General features: G+C 34.3%; 3 protein-coding genes across 3 annotated transcripts; 2 read left to right on the plus strand and 1 right to left on the minus strand.

The window, feature by feature from the left end:
* The first annotated feature begins 1,389 nt into the window (after positions 1-1,389).
* Positions 1,390-6,540, plus strand: LOC104243403 (methionine gamma-lyase-like). The gene is made up of 3 exons (XM_009798583.2): positions 1,390-1,991; positions 2,128-2,484; positions 5,758-6,540. The coding sequence occupies exons 1-3, from the start codon at positions 1,571-1,573 to the stop codon at positions 6,324-6,326; spliced, it is 1,347 nt and encodes a 448-aa protein (XP_009796885.1). The 5' UTR covers positions 1,390-1,570; the 3' UTR covers positions 6,327-6,540.
* A 2,566-nt stretch (positions 6,541-9,106) lies between these two features.
* Positions 9,107-11,527, plus strand: LOC104243402 (ubiquitin-ribosomal protein eL40 fusion protein). Its single transcript, XM_009798582.2, has 5 exons — positions 9,107-9,278; positions 9,388-9,474; positions 9,563-9,665; positions 11,189-11,255; positions 11,348-11,527. The coding sequence occupies exons 1-5, from the start codon at positions 9,176-9,178 to the stop codon at positions 11,372-11,374; spliced, it is 387 nt and encodes a 128-aa protein (XP_009796884.1). The 5' UTR covers positions 9,107-9,175; the 3' UTR covers positions 11,375-11,527.
* A 1,148-nt stretch (positions 11,528-12,675) lies between these two features.
* LOC104243401 (homeobox-leucine zipper protein ATHB-12-like) lies at positions 12,676-13,885 on the minus strand. Its single transcript, XM_009798581.2, has 2 exons — positions 13,374-13,885; positions 12,676-13,187 (listed from the first exon to the last, which is right to left on the minus strand). The coding sequence occupies exons 1-2, from the start codon at positions 13,752-13,754 to the stop codon at positions 12,891-12,893; spliced, it is 678 nt and encodes a 225-aa protein (XP_009796883.1). The 5' UTR covers positions 13,755-13,885; the 3' UTR covers positions 12,676-12,890.
* Positions 13,886-18,770: the final 4,885 nt, after the last annotated feature.

The raw sequence follows: 18,770 nt of genomic DNA on the forward strand, positions 1-18,770 counted from the left end.
AAGGAGAGAGGGGAAAAAACTAACGAATAAAAATTGGCCACCTTTTTGGAATCGTAATTGCCTTCTTGTTTTACTATTGACAAGCCTAAAGAGTCTCTATCATTTAACTTAAAAATGTATTATATTTTGTTATAACAAGTTACTTACTATTTATTTCGTGTTACTAATAAATGAAGTACTTATTATATAGAATTACATATAACTATTTTTCAGTAATTTAATTGAGTAAATATTTTAGTACATAAAATCAAATTTGATCCTTAATATAATTCCTTAGTTACTAATTACTATTTGCTAGAATCACATTTAGTTACCTTTTTAGTGATTTGATTGTATAAATATTTATGTATGCTCTAGTTTATATTGTGTTCAGAGATGGATCTAGAATTGTTAGAGTATAGGTGCACAACTAAAGGAAGGAGAAAAAAAAAGTGTTAAGTGAGAACTGATCCTTATTTCTTTGAGTAAATAATTAAGTATTGGACTAAACACTTTTTGAGTAAATAACCATTTAATCTTTATAATCTTTATTGAACATGAGTGTCAAGACAAGAGGGGTTGCTCTGATGGTAAGCAACCCCCACTTCCAACCGAGATGTTGTGAGTTCGAGTCTCCCCAAGAGCAAGGTGGGAAGTTCTTGGAGTGAAGGATGTCGGCGGTCTATTTGGAAACAGTCTCTCTACCCTAGGGTAGGGGTAAGGTCTGCGTACACACTACCCTCCCCAGACACCACTAAGTGGGATTATACTGGGTAGTTGTTGTTGTTGTAGTGCTAATACATAATAATAATAATAATAATAATAATAATAATAATAATGAACTAACTCTAAAACATACGTACAAGAGTGTTCAAACCAAACCGATTAAAAAACCCGACTAGGTTTGGTTTAACTTGATTTGGTATTGAGTAAAAAAAACCGAACCAAACCGACATATAAATATATAAATTTTATTTATATTTTTAAAACTTTATAATGATTTTTCTTTAGAAAATGTAGAAATATTTGGGATCCTCTCATGTATTAACCTTGAAAGCGTAAATTAACGAAAAATTATTGTTAGACGACTAAGAAAATAACTATCATGTGTTACTAAAAAAAATTCTCCCATTAAAATATTTTAATATATCATATGTTTGTCAATTTTTTCCATATTTACTAAACATATATTCACTTATCAAAGTTTTATCTAAAATTTTAACAAAGTAAGATTGAAATAATATTCATGTAATAAAAAACCCCGAAAACCTGAAAAACCCGACAAAACTGGACCAATCCAAACCGATATAATTGGTTTGATTTGGTTTGGTTTAAATAAAAACCGAACCAACCTGATCCATGTACACCCCTACATACGTATATAAAATACTTTAGTTTGGCGAAGGATACATGCGCCAAGTAATTTTGGCTATAGATACGCCCCTCATTGTGTTCTTTAATAATCTCACACTAAGGTTTTCTCTTCTTCTCCATTATATAAAGACTGCTCTCCCCCTTAGTTTCCTCAACATATGCACATTTCCCAAACTTTTTGCAAAAGAGTCTCTCTTCCACAAAAATCTAATTAGATATGGCAGATACATTGAATCAAAACAACATGATCTTCTCTAGCAAGAAGAGATCGGGTTCCGATGAGAAGGATCATCATGACGATTTCTTTGTGACCAAAAAACAAACAAAATCACTAATATGGGAGGATCCAGCGGCGGCTTTAGCCAATGCCCGCCATGTATTCGGCGAACACGGCGGCGTTAACATGTCCATTGAAGCCTCCGCCACGTTCACCGTCATGGAACCGGAAACCATGCGCCGCATGTTCTCCGGCGAACTTGGCCCTGACCGTGATTTCTTCATCTACAGCCGTCATTTCAACCCGACAGTTCTCAACCTCGGACGCCTCATGGCGGCGCTCGAAGGCACTGAAGCCGCTTACTGTACGGCTTCCGGCATGTCGGCGATATCTTCGGTGTTGCTACAGCTGTGTAGTTCAGGTGGACACGTGGTGACTTCACAAAATATTTTAATTATACTCTTCAAACATATTATTATTGTATTTTAATTTGTATCGAAAATATTGAATTCATGCGCAGTTCAACTATAGCTAATAAGTTACATGGACTTGTGCAGGTGGACACGTGGTGGCTTCACGGACGCTCTACGGTGGGACACACGCCTTGCTTACTCATTTCTTGCCGAGGGCTTGTAACATAACGACGTCGTTTGTGGACATAAGGGATTTGCAAATGGTTAAGGAAGCGATTGTGGAAGGGAGGACAAAAGTACTGTATTTTGAGTCGATGTCGAATCCTACGTTGACGGTGGCTAACGTGCCGGAGTTGAGTAGGATAGCGCATGAAAAAGGAGTGACGGTGGTGGTGGACAACACTTTTGCTCCGATGGTGCTGTCGCCGGCGAAGTTAGGTGCTGACGTGGTTGTTCATAGTATTTCCAAGTACATTAGTGGTGGAGCCGACATCATCGCAGGTTTGATTTTTCTTCTTAGTTTTTGTCGTCCTTAATTTCAGTGACATCACACGTGTGCCTTTCGTCTAGATAGAAGTAATAAATCATCATTTTTGCCCCCAAGAAAAATAAAAAAGATCAGTCAGTAATCTCAAAGTAACTCATTAGTAAAACCATTTTTGCCAATTGTAATTTAAAAAAAAAAAAAAAAAGTTCGTATCTTATCGAAGTTGTTATGAGAATACTATTTTCCTAAGTTCTCTTTTACTAGTCTCTATTTATACTAAAAATAAAAATTCTCTTTTACTTATCCATAGTATTAGTAAGTACCTGTACTCGGGGCGAAGTTATGTATGTCCAAGCAGGGGCGGATTTACATGGATTCAAGCGGTGTCACGTTACACCGCTTCGTCGAAATTTTTTACTAAAACAATAAGTAAAACAGAAATACAAGAAAAAATCATTAAAAGTGACACCACTGGTAACAAAATAGCTTTGTAGTCTAGTGGTTGACAGCTTCAAGTTTGCTACGAGAGGTCTTGGGTTTGACCTTCCTGGGCTCCACAAAATATTTTTTGATTGTTACTTGCCTTTTACTAAAAATTGCGACACCACTTATAAAAAATTCTGCGTACGCCACTGTCCAAGGTGGTTAATTGAACACCATTACAACTTCTTATAGAGTAACTTGGAACCCGAATAACTTATAGTAACAGAGTTTTGATTCGCGAGAATGGGTGCTGGTGCTCCCCAATAGAAAATAAGAATTAAGAAAAAAATTAGCTCTAATATTCGTTAATAAATTTTTATTTATTTATTTTGTCTTATGAAGAGGATAGTGTTATGGACATTTTAAGTTTCTCTCTTTATTAGTATTATTATTTATATGCACATGTGTTGTTCTGTATGTTTTAAAAAGAAAACTGAAGTTAGTGGCAAGATGAACCAGTCATGATTATTTTTCTACTTATGGCAACTGTTAATATTTTTTCCAAATGGATAATTAAGGCTCCAATTAAGGCTCATTGATTTGTTGATCTACACAAGATAAATTTTTTTTCCCTTAATGGCTTTCTTAAAACTAAGTAATTAAACTTTAGAAGGTAGAGTTTAATATTTTCCCCAAAGACTTATAATGGTTTTGTTAAATGTTCCTATCTAAAGAGAAATGTTCTAAAAGGTGATAAACTTCTTTGACATTATTGAAAGGTTGGAAAGATTTAAGGACAATGTTTCATCACGTGTGATTTGGTGCTTTTACATTATTAATTAGATGAAGATGACTTTGGAGATAAGATTTCACGTGTTTTCTCAATTGGATGGAATTGATACCTTTTTTTTTTTTTTTGTTGGTATAAACTTATATTTGTGGTTGGAAATTAATTTGAAACAAGAAGTTTACAAATGTCCCATTAGTCCGGAATGTCCCATTAGTGAAATGTACCTACTTAAAGGTGATCACATGTGTTCTAAATTATTTATTTTCATTACTCCCTCGCTTCACAATAAGTGACTAATTTACTTTTTATTTTGATCAAAAAAAGTGTTCATTTATATAATTAAGAAAAAATGTAATTTATTTTTTACAAATTACCCTTACGTACATATTTTTAAAAAGTTTTCTTACGCTTCATATTAAATATTTAATTAAGGATAGTTAATCATATTAGGTATTTTTATATAGAATTTAATATTTTTTAATGGACGTGCCAAAAGTAAATTGGTCACGGACCAGAAGTCTTATTATTAATAATAATAGGCCTTAGGCCTTATCGTTATCAGTACTTGTCAACTTTTGTCTTGGTTACTTTATATTATAACACGTGGCTTCTGCACTAAGCAAAATGTGAACTCGCTATAAATGAAGATCTTCATAATTGTTATAATTTTGTCTTGTTATATTTTAGCTCTATTCCTAGGGGAATATTACTTCGAATCTATATCAGACATGGTATATTTGGTTGATCTAGATAGTACTACGTGAAACTATGCATGTTTTTTTTCGATTATGACTGGATTCAGAATCTTATCAAAGATTCATTTTCAATTAAACAGAAAAATATCGTTTTCTTTGGGTAGGTAGCCCGTAATTAACGAGACAGAAAAATAAAAAAAGAATAATTAGAGCCATCTTTTATTTGTGTAGCTATCTTAAAACATTCTCTAGCTAGCTAGGTCTTCTATATACATTGAACTGAAAAAAACATTAATAATATATGAATTAAGTAATAATTATGGACTAAACCATACTAAAGACAGAATAAAGGAAGGTGGGGCCAAACATTTTTTTGGGTTTATTCCATACTCTTTGGGTAAATCTTGTCTGTAAATAATATTGCAAAGTGTTCTCTTTCGATATATTAATCACTGATCAGCACAAGAATAAACTTAATTTTTATACACGACAGATCTGATCTTATTGCATGATTAGATGGATTATGCATGATTAAATATGATTTTCCAGTATATTATTAAGATCCACACCTCTATTAGCATAAAAACTTACCTGTACTGGATGTTTACCAAACCAATAAATACATGACATGTATCTTGCACGTTAACTTAAAGCACTTAACTATGGTGAATTATATGCATTCTTATCTAATTATATCACTTAAACATGATGTATTTACTATGATTTGGTGTAAACATTCGGTCCAGGTAGGTATATACCCCTCTATTAGCAGTTTTTATTGGTCTAATGGCATCTACTTTTGTAATGATTTAGGATTTTGTCTGAGAGTTAAGCAAATTGATTAATTAAAAAAAAAGTAAATTGTTTAAAGTATTGGTAAGATAAGGTAATGCGGATAATTAATAGCCTATCAGATTTATTGTTTCCTTTTCCCAGCCGGTATATATAAATTATACATTGATTATACATGGTTATCCACATAGTATTAAACTATGATTATACAACAACAACAACAACAACAACAACAATGACCCAATATAATGCAAACCTTACCCCTACCCCGAAGGGTAGAGAGACTGTTTCCAGGAGACCCTCGGCTCAAAAAAGTAACGGGAGACGATATATTAGTACCATAAAAATGCATAATAAAATAACAGCAATATAAGAGATATGAAATACAGAATACGAAATACGAAATAGATGGCTGATATAGTAAAAACTAGTAGGTAAAGCCCTGTATCAATAGACGACCAATGACATTCTTAGTACATATTTTATATTATACATCTACTAGTTATTCTTAATTAAGTGGTTGTGAAGGCGGCTATTTAGGTTGATTCTTCTTAATTTTAATTTTAATTTTTGGTAAAATTACACAGGTGCCGTTTGTGGGCCAGCAAATCTTGTGAACTCCATGATGGATCTTCATCAAGGGGCTCTTATGCTATTGGGCCCAACTATGAATCCTAAAGTAGCATTTGAACTCTCAGAAAGACTTCCTCACTTGGGCCTGAGAATGAAGGAACACTGTAAACGGGCTTTGGAATATGCTACTAGAATGACTAAACTTGGGCTCAAAGTGATCTACCCAGGCTTAGAGGCCCACCCAGATCATACCCTTCTTAAGTCCATGGCTAATAAAGACTATGGTTATGGTGGAATTCTCTGTGTGGACATGGAAACAGAGGAACGAGCTAATCGTTTGTTGAATGTATTGCAAAACTTTACCCAATTTGGTTTCATGGCTGTGAGTTTGGGGTACTATGAGACCCTCATGTCGTGCTCGGGTTCGAGCACGAGCAGTGAATTGAACCATGAAGAGAAGGAGTTGGCTGGAATTTCACCAGGATTAGTGCGAATGTCAATCGGCTATAACGGGTCATTGGAACAAAAATGGAGCCAACTCGAGAAAGCATTATCAAGAATGCAAGAGAAAATGGCATTTTAGAAGCTGAAAATTTGAATTTGTTAAAGTTGCTAAGGTGCTTTTGTTTTTGCTTTGTGAAAGGATGGATCCTACTTTTTATGTAGTATTGTGCCTTTTGGCCCATGTTTGTGTTACAAATGTGGTGATTGTAGTAAAGCTAGTTTTAAGCCCAATCTAAGTCAAAATGTGGCTAAAATGTGAAGGAAGAATACAATATGTGTGACCCTTAAACGAATTATCCACTTTGTTCATGTGGTGTTGCTGTAAGCAACCTTCACTTCCAACTAAGAGGTTGTGAGTTCGAGTCTCCCCAAGAGCAAGGTGGGAAGTTCTTGGAGGGAAGGATGTCGGGGTCTATTTGGAAACAACCTCTCTACCCCAGGGTAGGGGTAAGGTCTGCGTACACACTACCCTCCCTAGACCCCACTAAGTGAGATTATACTGGGTTGTTGTTGTTGTTCATGTGGTGTTCCCACTTCCCTGTATTATAGATTGTTTTATGTAATGAATTTAGGGATGAAAAACTAGTAGATTATATAATTATGCATTACTAATATAAAGCATGGTATCTAGAATAACAGTATCACTAATCCAACTCTGCATTAAAAAAAATGAAACTCTTAGTTTATTTTTCTTAGTCTTGGACTTTTTTAATTAGATAAAACTTAAGTAATATTCATTGATAATATACAGGTAACTATACAGTTCACCTTGGCCCTCGTCCCAGAGTTCTTATGAAGACCTGGTGGTGCATGTGTATGATAGGGCTCCCATAAGCGCCAAAGATCGGTGATGTTGTCATGATAAGTGTGGAAAGTCGATAGTGTACTCGATGATTGAAGGACCTATCGACTTGCATTATCACATAGATTATTTGCTACAAATAAACTAAATTTATAAATTAAACTAAATGTATTTTATTTATTGGCAATTTTCTTTTTCATAAAAGAGGAATAATATATACATGTGCTATTAATCTCGATAATGTTTTTTGTTAGTTTTATTAATGTTTCTTTTGTGCGGGTAAATTTACTAGTATCCGTATAATCTTGGGGAATAAGTGTGTTGATATGCAAGATGTTAGTATTTCAGAGAATGTATAAAGCCATAGATAATGATAACTACGCCTCACTTTGAAATGTATTATAATTTACACCATAATTTTTATCCTTGTGTTACATTTCATGTATTTAATATCGGTTTACGTCACGTATTGTTTTTTTCTTCTAGTCAGATATATGATGGCACACTAAGCTAAGTTGATTAAATTTACCTAAAAAATTATTAATAATTTTTTTGTCATTTTTGAAGCTTAAATTGTTTCCCCCTTTTTTTTTCTTTTTTTTTATTTTATAAATGAAATATTGATTAAATCCTCTTATTCTTTTTTCTAGCAAAAAGCGAGAACCTTTTGCATAAAAAATCAAAGTTTGGTAGTTATCCTGTTTGTGAGAAAACAAAAAGGAAAAGGTAAAAATTGCACGGGGCGCCCTATTTGTTAGCTCTCATTTAACCTATACCTATTTTTTAAAAAACTTTTAACTTGTACCCGCTTTTTAAACAACTTCAGCTCCCTTTCTCCTCCTTCTTCATTTTCTTTTTTCTTCTTCTACAACGATGACTTCAACATTGCTCTCTTTGATTAATGAAGCTAAATCAAATATACCGAGGACTTTCGTTTGGATTATTATAACATTAAAAAAAAGTTTCCTCATTGTCTAGAAACACAACTCCGTCATGAAGAAGTGAAAGTTGTAAAAGGTTTGGAACTCCTTATCCATGCTCTGGAACTGCCAAAGTAACTGGTAGTACTAGTTTTTTTTTTCTTTCTTTTGTGCGATTTTGTAAAATTCTTTTTAGCTATCACAGAATTTTCATATGGACTACCATTTTCTGTGCAGGTGCAAAAGTTCTCTTTCTTTTTGGCCATTCCGAAGTTTTCGATAACTCCAAATTCCAATAAATGGCTTGAATTGGGATTCCCAGTTACAAAGACAAAAGCTAAGAGCTAAAGTTTTCCCAGTTACAATACAAAAACTTCAGCTCTAGAGCTGAAGTTTCCAAGTTACAACACAAAATCTTGATTTCTGGAAGAGAAGTAACGTTGTAATTACTCGTGCTGCTTTGATTCTTCGACATAGGTTTGTCTAACCATACAAATCCACGCATTTTATTTGGCTTCCACCATAATTTTACGTACTCTTTTCTATAATTCCATGTAGTACGTGACGATCCAATGCCAAAAACAATATGGTGGAGTTGAGTTTTTTCTAGGGTTTGGATAGTGTTTGACTGGTTTTCTTCGTTAAATCTAATAAAAATACCTAAAGGTTTTTGGGTGGACGTGAATGAAGGGTTTACGAAAATAGGAGAGTAAAAAACGTATAAAAGACAAAAGAAAAAGATGAAGGTGATCATGATTTTGGGAAGTACTCTAGAAGTTTTCCAGTGAAATTTCCCAGCTATAATACAAAAAATTCAGCTCTAGAGCTGAACTTCAGGCCAGGCTATTAGAATGCTTAAGTTTTGCGTGATTGTCTTTGCTACTTCAGCCCCGCATGCTGAAATTATGCGAAAAAACGGCTACGCTTGTAATTTTTTTTGCAAAACGGGTACAAGTTAAAATGTGATACAAAAAGCGGATATAGATGCAAATGCACCGAGAAAAAGAAGCTAATTGGACTTCTTTGGACTTGATTTTGCATGGCCCAACTATCAGTCGACCCAAAAGCCCAGCCCAATTAAAAGAATTAACCCTAGCCCAACGCCTTTCCATCCTCTAGCTATAAACCCTACATATAAATCTGTTAGCAACAGAAGAGGAGCTGCATAGAAGACGAGTAGAAGATTGTTGGTGAGGGGCGGAGAAAATGCAGATCTTCGTGAAAACTCTGACCGGTAAAACTATTACCCTAGAGGTTGAATCCAGTGACACTATTGACAATGTCAAGGCCAAAATTCAAGACAAGGAAGGTTTGTTTTTTACTCTATATTCAAATTCAATTAATAACATAATTGGTTTTTATTTTCTTTCTATCATATAGCTTAACTGAACTTGTGTATATGTCTTTTGGTGCTATAGGAATTCCACCGGACCAGCAAAGGCTGATTTTTGCTGGTAAGCAGCTTGAAGATGGCCGTACCCTTGCTGACTATAACATTCAGAAAGGTATATTTTTTTTAAAATTGCTTGTTAATTTAGCTAAAAGTTGAAGTTTTTTTAATTGAATATTAATTTTGGATGTGAAAAATTGCAGAGTCGACTCTGCATTTGGTGCTGAGGCTTCGTGGTGGAATTATTGAACCATCTTTGATGGCTTTGGCTAGAAAGTACAATCAGGACAAAATGATTTGCCGCAAGTAGGTCTTTAATGGGCCCTTATGATTTGTCCCTATTTATATACTTCTCTTTTTGTAATGTTTTTATTCTAATAGCGCTTTTCCTTCGATTATCTGTTAGTACTACTATTCTATTACTGATGTTAGTGCACTATTTAGCTAAGCTCGGAAGAGACATTGATTAGATATTTATTTTGTTCAAAACTGAAACATTATTGGAGTAAATTGCCTTGCAATTTCAAGGTGTCCGAAACTTCCTTCTAAATATAAACAGTGTAAAGTTCAAGCTCCTGAGTCTTTCAAAAACAATTAGGGGGTTAAAGTGCAAGTTATCTCTTTAATGCATCCTTTTTGCTTACTGTTATAGCTTTGTCTGTTAAAATAGATGAAAGTCTCCTTGTCTTCTAGGGAAATGCTGGTCTTAATAACAAATTTTACAGTTTTAACAAGATTGATTAGACTGCTAAGTGACTTTTGATCCTTATGACCTTAGTAAATAGTTTTGTAGTATTTTTTCTTCTTAAAGAAATAATGATCTAACACGAGAAAGTGATATGAACTGAAATTACCAGTTTGATAGATTAGTTGGTTGAGGAAGAAAAATTTCTGAAAAAGCTGGCACTATTGCCCCTTTCCTTCTTCTACATTTGGTTGAGATAAAAAAATGCAGCGAGTGTTTACACAAGTGTACATTTCTGTGCTGCTGGCATTCCTAGCTAGGAACATTATGCATCCATTAGTTGGTTGAACATGTTCGAATAATGTATCTTATGCATATTTCTCAACTCATCAACGATCCAGGGGTCAGGGGTGATGACTAATATAATTGACCACTGATGCACTGTCCACTGGATTCAACCTCACATGATTTACTGCAATGCCCCTGCTGCCTTTAGATTTCTCTATAGTCCATGTTGAATCCTGCATACTTTCGTCCTAACAAAATCTTTGACATGGAACTCCTTGTTAGTCGTATTGAGCCTGCCCTCATAAACAGCAGGAGTAGTGGCTTGGTTGAATTTAGGGCAACGATGATTTTTTGAACTAGTATATTAATATGGTTACCTAGTAGATAAGTTATTTCTTAGATTATTTTGAGAGTAACCATGGCCCTCTGCCTTAAATAACCTTTAACTATATGTCCCCTTAATAAACCATTGTAGCAATGATACTGCCTTAAATAACCTTTACTATATGTCTACTCAGTAACGTACTATAGCAATGATACCTAAACTTCCTAAGGTTGTTGAATATTTTTATATCCAACAACCTTAATTTTGATAGAACGTTAAAGTACTTTCCACAACATCCATCTATGGTTACTAAGAACCTTGAAATATCTTGCCATCTGCTATTTTCTTCATTTGAAATGTTCATTAGTCAAAGTGAGACAATCGAGAATTAAGTGGACCTGCTGATGTACCTGTAAATGTGTTTAATAGCCTCTGGCTGTAGAAAAAAATTAATGGTGTCAACCTGAAATTTTGTTTTCTTTTAACTAAAATACATGTTTGTCTCTCTAATGCTTTCCCTTATTTTTAAAGGTGCTATGCTCGTTTGCATCCTCGTGCTGTCAATTGCCGCAAAAAGAAGTGTGGCCACAGCAACCAGGTTCATTTCATCAAACTCTTCAATGCACATATTATTTATTAACTCCTATCAGTGACTGCAGACTGACTTCTATCATTTATTTGGCTTTGCAGTTGAGGCCCAAGAAGAAGATCAAGTAGATGGTGATTTTGAAGTCCTGGCAACATGTAGCTACTAATGTTGAGATCCTTAAGAAATTATTAGATATGTTGTTGGGTTGCCTGTTCAATTTACTCTAAAACATTGAAGTATTTGTGTTTGAGCTATATCAAAGATTTTGAGATACTTTCATATTTCTTGATGAGCTAGATTCTATTGGTTACATTAGTATAAGCTTTGCTAGATGTGTAGTTATATATGCGCTTTCATCCTCTGCTATTTCGATTAGTCTTTCTCTCTGTTATGTTTGCTGAAGTGAGCCAAGAACATAAACAATAGCAGCACAAGTTAAAGTTGATGTTGACAACATGCAATGGTTCACTAATGGATGTTTATGTGTATGTGCTAAAGCATGTATCATTCTGTCTTTACGTCCTGCTGATCACATCAGAGTAAAAATATGGATGTGACTATTGCATCTGAAGAGTGATTCCCAATTGTAACAGCTCATTGTAAAATTATACATGTTCATTTTGGCCTTGTTGACCTTATAGTTTTGTCCTCTTAGTTATGGAGAGGAGTAAAAAGGCTAAAGTACAATTGTCCTTTTTTTTTAAATTTTATTTTAATGTGGGACTTTCTTCTTGGATCTCCTCTCTTAGTAAGTTTGCTGGCTTAGAAGATTGCCCGTTTGGGCATGCTCTCATCATTTCGCCCTTCACGGGTAAAACAAGCTGACCAGCTTTTGCTGTGCCCTTCCATGAACCAATTGTATTGAAATAATCACTCAAGTGAGAAAGAAAACTTGGGAAGTCAAGGAAACAATGCAAAAGTATTCTACTTATCTAAAGCCTGCATGTATGTGATATTTTAAATTTGAGGATCAAATAAATTTAGGGTGAAGAATGTAACACCCTGACCTTTAAGCTTGTAATCTATGAATTTGAACATGTTATGACCTTTGCTTCCATTGAATTTGGATAGTGGGATAATGAGATGATATGGAACCAAAAGGAAGAAAAGGCATAAATTTGGTTGCAGAGGCCCATGAATCAGAATGTGGCGCAAAAACATAGTTAAAGTCATCGTGTTGTGGAAAATCCACCCAAATTGACAAACTTAGTGGCAGTATTGATACATTTAAACATCTTGTTTAGTGGCACAGCTTCATTGACCCATCTGTTTAGGTGACAAACCATTTTTGTTTTTTAGGAAACTAAAACATCATCGCAGTATATACAGCTGTACATATGGCAGTATAGCAGTACACATGTAAAATGGACTCACATTTTACCTTATGGTATATGCTTTGTGCTTTATGATTATTTATCTGTATCTTCACTTGATCTAATTCTGTGTTTTCTTATTAGAATCTACTATCGGGAAGCAAGATACAACCATTTTGCTACTCTATGTTTATGAGTATGACTTTGTGTGCACCTCCACCCACGACCGTTAGGTCCTGTGTTCGAGTCACACTGGAGGGGAAGTGTGGAAACACGTAGAACCTTTGAGGCGTGGCTACAAAATTGGCAAGTTACACAGCAAAGTTCTATACTAAAACTCCCACAAGGGTGATCTACAATCAGAATCATCAAGAAATGTTCTTGACTCAAAGTTGCACTCGTTCTCGATTTCTGATAAACCATCAGCTATTTGAGCCATGTTTAGAATATCAGATTCTGGCCCCAAGTAGTCAATTTCCCTACTGTCTTCACATAAAGGTAAGCCAAATTCAGGGCTGCAAGTTTCTGGTATGAACTCTGACTTGATCACCTCTGTTTCTAATTTATTGCCTTCATTCTGAATCTCTTCATTGCCACCCTTTTCAGTTAACTTTCTAAGTCTCTGCAACTGTAAAGATAAAGAAAATTCTAGTATTAGCTTTTCTAACTCAAAAAGGAAAAAGGCAGCCCTCCGCAGGATTCGGGGAAGGGCAGGACCACAAGGGTCTATAGACCCTACGCAGCCTTAACCAGCATTTCTGCAAGAGGCTGATCCCACAGTTCGAACCTGTCAAAAAGGATTTAAATAAATTACCTGGATGAGGAGGGATTCATTCTCTTTTTTGAGCATTTCATACTTTGAACCAAGGTTATCATAACTGATTTTAAGCATTCTATACTCCATCTCAAGTTGCTTGGACTTTGATCTAGCTCTCTTGTTCTGAAACCATATAGCAACTTGGCGCGGCTGTAGGCCTAAGCTTTTAGCCAACTGCTGTTTTGTTCTCAGTTCAGGCCTTGCCTCTGTCTCAAACATGTGTTCTAATGACCGAATTTGCTCGTCGTTGAATCTTCTTCGCATGTTGTCCTTGCAATTCTTAATACTTGACATAGAGTGTAGATTTAGATCCTTTCCTAATAAGGATGATTGACTCCACATGTTGGAGTTTGTTGGATGCCTTTCTCCTACAGACATTCTTCTCTTCCTTTGTTTTTTGCTCTGATATTCAAGATTGCATGATTCATAATAATGTGCTTATTAAAATATATACTCAGTTTCTATATTTGGTGGACCATCAGCTGGTTTTAGTAATGACAAAATAAAGACTAGGTGTCCAGTTTTGGTGTGTTAATGTGTATCTTATAACTGGCCCGCTATATGGTACACTTGTTAAATTCTTTCTCTTATCCTCTTAATATAATTGACACTTGAGAAAAAGAGAAAGGGATGTTGGATCTTTCTTGATCTTTTGCAGAGGGAATTAGTAATTCCTTTTATAGGATTAAGGTAAATTGAATCTTTAGAATGTACTTGAGTCGTACAGTATAATCATGAGCCTTTTTAGTAGCTTGATTATTATTTGACTCTCTTTTGATTACAATCGTGGTGATCTAACTTATAACATCTGACGTGCATAATTAAGAAGAATTTATCCCATGTTTAGTTGGGAGAAAATTACGGTATAATTAATCTCGGGATTAGTTATTCTGGGATTGTAGTATTTTTTTATCCCCATGGAGTGGTGAAATAACTAATCTCTAGATAACTAATTCAAAAATAATTTATCTTGGGATAACATCTTTCCAACCAAACAACCCCTTAAAAGGTACTATTTTCTGTTTTTACCTTTTCATAGTTTTCTAGTTTTATACACTTTGAAAGACATATTCTTAGTGTATGTAATATAGTGACAAGTTCTAGTGAGTGTTCTTGGAATACTAGGGATAATAGGACCTGAGTCATGCCTTTTTACTGTCAGGGACAGAGGTAGTATTGACAGTACCGATTCGGCCGAAACCAATCACTTTAGTTCAAATCTTATAATACTTGTTTTAAAATTATTTAGGACCTGTTTGGCCATAGATTTTGACAAAATATATTTGAGATTTTTTTTGGCAAATATATGTTTTGCCATAAATTTATCTGCAATTTAGCAAATTCCCAAAACCAGCTGGCCCAAAATATCACTAATACGTTTTTTTAAAATTTGCCCCAAATTTTTATATTTTATAAAAGAGTTCACCATTTATTATTTTGTAATAATGCTGCTTTGTTTTCTTGCTCATCTGATAGTGTATTATGTAGTTCATCATAAATATGATAATTTTGTACCAAATTTACTTATGTTCAGGACTATGGTTTGCGATAAATGTTACTCCTTAATAAAGGTACTATTGGGTGTTTTGTGATAGTTTTTAGAACTTGTGGGTATGTCATGTTTCATTTTTTTTTTTAAAAAAAAAGTGAAATATATTTTGAAAACTTATGTCCAAATACATTTTCATCTTCAAACCAAACGTCAACCAAATTAGATTTTTCAAAACAAATTTGGGAATGTATGGCCAAACGCTAGCTTAGTATGTATAAATTTTTAATTTAGAACTCATAAATTTTAAATTCTAGCTCCCCTTAGGTTGCTGTACATCTATATCATGGAAAAATGACACTGCTCTAAAAATAATAGCCGAAAAAATATATAAAATTTGTATATTTTTTAATATATATACATTTTGTATGTTATATACAAAAATTATATATATTTTATACACTTTTTCGGTCAGTTTCTGGCGCGTACTAAAAGTGATAATATTCCTAAATTAACCCCAAAATACTCATTATTCTATAATGATACAACAATCCAGTATAATTCCACTTAGTGGGGTCTGGGAAGAGTAGTGTGTACGCAGACCTTACCCCTAGCCTAGGGTAGAGAGACTGTTTCCAAATAGACCCCCGGCATCCTTCCCTCCAAGAACTTCCCACCTTGCTCTTGGGGAGACTCGAACTCACAACCTCTCGGTTGGAAGTGGGGGCTGCTTACCCTATTCTATAATGATACTATATGATAATACTATCCTCTATAGTTCAGGTCCGGACAATATTTTCCCTTTCTACTTCAACATGGAAAGACCAAAGGAAGACCATATTTGACACTTTGTATAAAGGGATTGGAAAATGGGAGTGCTAAGGATAATTGCGTGGGACATAAGCAAAGATATTCTGTCCCATAGGAAATAATAACCAATGGTATAAAGCCACTTTCCACTTAGATCAACACGTAAACCTACTTACGTGGTCTTATCTTTTGTGTTTAATATTCCAAAATTGCTTTTCATAAATTCCATTTTCTTTGGGGAAATTGATAGTGCAGTGAACTAATCTTTCAGATTATAGCAAGTGTCCTATAGCTAGTGTGAATCCCGTGTGGCGTAGTGTCGGGGGAGTCTTTTTTTTATATTTTTATATATTGAGGTTCGATTAAATTTAAATTTGCGAAAAAAAGTTTTATATTGAAGGTAACGAGCTTCCTAATAAAAATAATTTCATGTTCAAAGTTCGAACCCGAAACCTCTAGTTAATCATGAACTAATACATACCACTCTATCACGGGAGAAATTCAAAAATAGTCAGATTTACAAGTTTATTCAAAAATAGCCACAATTTTAAAAGTAATAGAAATTTAGCCACTTTTCATATAAAGATAAATCTGAATGAAAACACTGTTCAAAATCCTGAAAATACTCCAGTAAAATATACTGGAAGTCCAATATATTATACTGGTGTTACACGGGTGCTCCAATCTCCAGTATATTATGCTGAAACTTTCCGTGTGTTGGAGTTCTAGCATAATATGCTGGAAGTTCATACACAGGTACATCAGTCTCCAGTATATTATGTTGGAACTTTTCGTATTGCAGCAAAATAATAACTATTTTTCAATGACTTTGCAAACGCTAGTTATTTTTGAATGACCAGTCCGAAAACTGGTTGGCCGTGCTATTTTTACATCTATCACAACAGTCTTGTTGCTTTAGTTATCACAATATAAGTTGTGTTTGAACATCAGCTGTCAATTAAGGACGAGCCAGATGTTCATACTAGAATGCACAAATAGTTTTGTTGTTTTCTACACTGTTACTTCGTGGAGGCAGTTGTCCTGTCGTCATGAATATAATACTCGTTTTCTTGAATGATTTGGATTTGACATTAGTGTTCTTTTAGGATGGAATTCCTGCTCTCGATTGTCTTAATTCTTAGTTCAATTCAAATTTAGATTAATCAGGTCGATTGTGTATATCTGATGATAAAACAAAAAAAACTATATACTGTAGGATAGAGTAAAATACAAAAAGGAAAAAGACTTTTGGTGGAATTAGAATCTTAAAAAAAAATTAGTATGTAGTACCTTAGTCCCCATTATTTGATTTTGGTCTCGGAATTAGATACATGAGACTCTGTCCTCACTCGAGCCTTAGCTCCATCATACATGTCCTTAATAGCCCTAATATATGTATGAGGAACACCTCTAGCCTCCAAATATCTCCACAGAACCTCCCTTAGCACGTTATCATAAGCCTTCTATAAGTCGATGAACACGATATGTAGATCTCTCTTTCTCTCCCTACCTCCTAACAAGATGAATGGATTTCGTAGTCGAACGTCCCGACATAAATCCGAACTGATTTGGTCCAACTAGTTTAGGCGTGATGTGTAGGCGGTTGATTGTAAATCGAAACTGAATAATGAACATGATGCATTTGAGACCCAATCGATTCTTATCGAAGTACAAAAAGTTGGGGAAATGCACAAACAATCTTTCTTATGGCTGCCTAAATAGTCAGTACTTATTTTGTCATGAAAATTTGAAATAAAAATTTTAATTTTAGGAATATTTAAGATATTTATGTCCTGAAAAATTGAATTGAAATACTGAAATTTAGAATACATTGGCTAATTCTTAAATATTAGTCCTTTAGAATGGCTACCTGGTGTCATTTTTGTAAATATAGCACGGGTTAGTCAATTTTCGAACTGGTCATTCAAAATAGCCAGCGTTTGCAAAGTTATTGAAAAATAACCACTATTTTGCTGCAACACGAAAAATTCCAGACTGGAGATCGTTTCACCTGTGTATGAGCTTCCAGCATATTATGCTGGAACTCCAACACACGGAAAATTCCAGCATAATATATCGGAGATTGGAACACCTGTGTATGAACTTCCAGCATATTATACTTGACCGGTATTATATTGGAACTCCAGCATATTATGTTGGAAGTCCAGTATATTATACTGAAATTCCAGTATATTATGCTGGAGTATTTTTCGAATTTTGAATAGTATTTTCGTTCAAATTTTTCTTTACACGAAAAGTAGCTAAATTTCGATTATTTTTAAAACTGTGACTATTTGTGAATGACCAGTTATAAATTTGGTTATTTTTGAATTTCTCCCGTCATTTCTACCATAAAGTTGGGTAAAGCCCACCAAGTATCGCTCTGATTTCTGGGCCAATTGCATCTCCATTGTTGCTGGGTTAGTAGTCTTGGGCTCCCTGAGAACTAAGCAGATCCAACTAGAGCTGCAACCCTCGTCACTGGGAGAGAAAATTTATAGTAGGGAAGATGACATTGTATAATCGCTCTTGAAATAATAGCCAAATAAATATATATATTTTTGTATATATATATATATGTTATATATGAAAATCGTACAAATTTTATACACTTTCTTGACTAACAAATATAAATAATATTTGGCGCGGGTTAAAAGTGAAAACAACCCAAAATTGTAAGTGTATAGAATTGTGACATGTAATCATTGCAAGGTTTAGCTTAACCATTTTAGTGTAAATAGCAATTCTTTTAAACCAATCAATAGTTACAGGTCTCTAACGGTATTTGAAAGGACAAGTAGCACGGCAATGGATTCTCCAATTAATTTTTGGATTGAAAAGATGATCATAGAGAATTTATGAAAAAGGAAACAATAGAAAAAAAAATGGAAAATTTACATAAAACACCACTTTTGAAGAATTGGATCACCCAACACTCTAGAAACGACTATCTATAAAGTATCTATTAAGCCTTATAAAGGACCATAAAAGGAAAAACAAGAAAAAGAATTTGTCTACCTTGTACACAAAAGGAATTGTATTCTAATAACAATCATTCGCTATATAAGTCAAGTTTTCTCGAAACATATCTTTTA

Source organism: Nicotiana sylvestris, chromosome 8, assembly GCF_000393655.2.
Source record: "Nicotiana sylvestris chromosome 8, ASM39365v2, whole genome shotgun sequence".
NCBI lineage: Eukaryota > Viridiplantae > Streptophyta > Magnoliopsida > Solanales > Solanaceae > Nicotiana > Nicotiana sylvestris.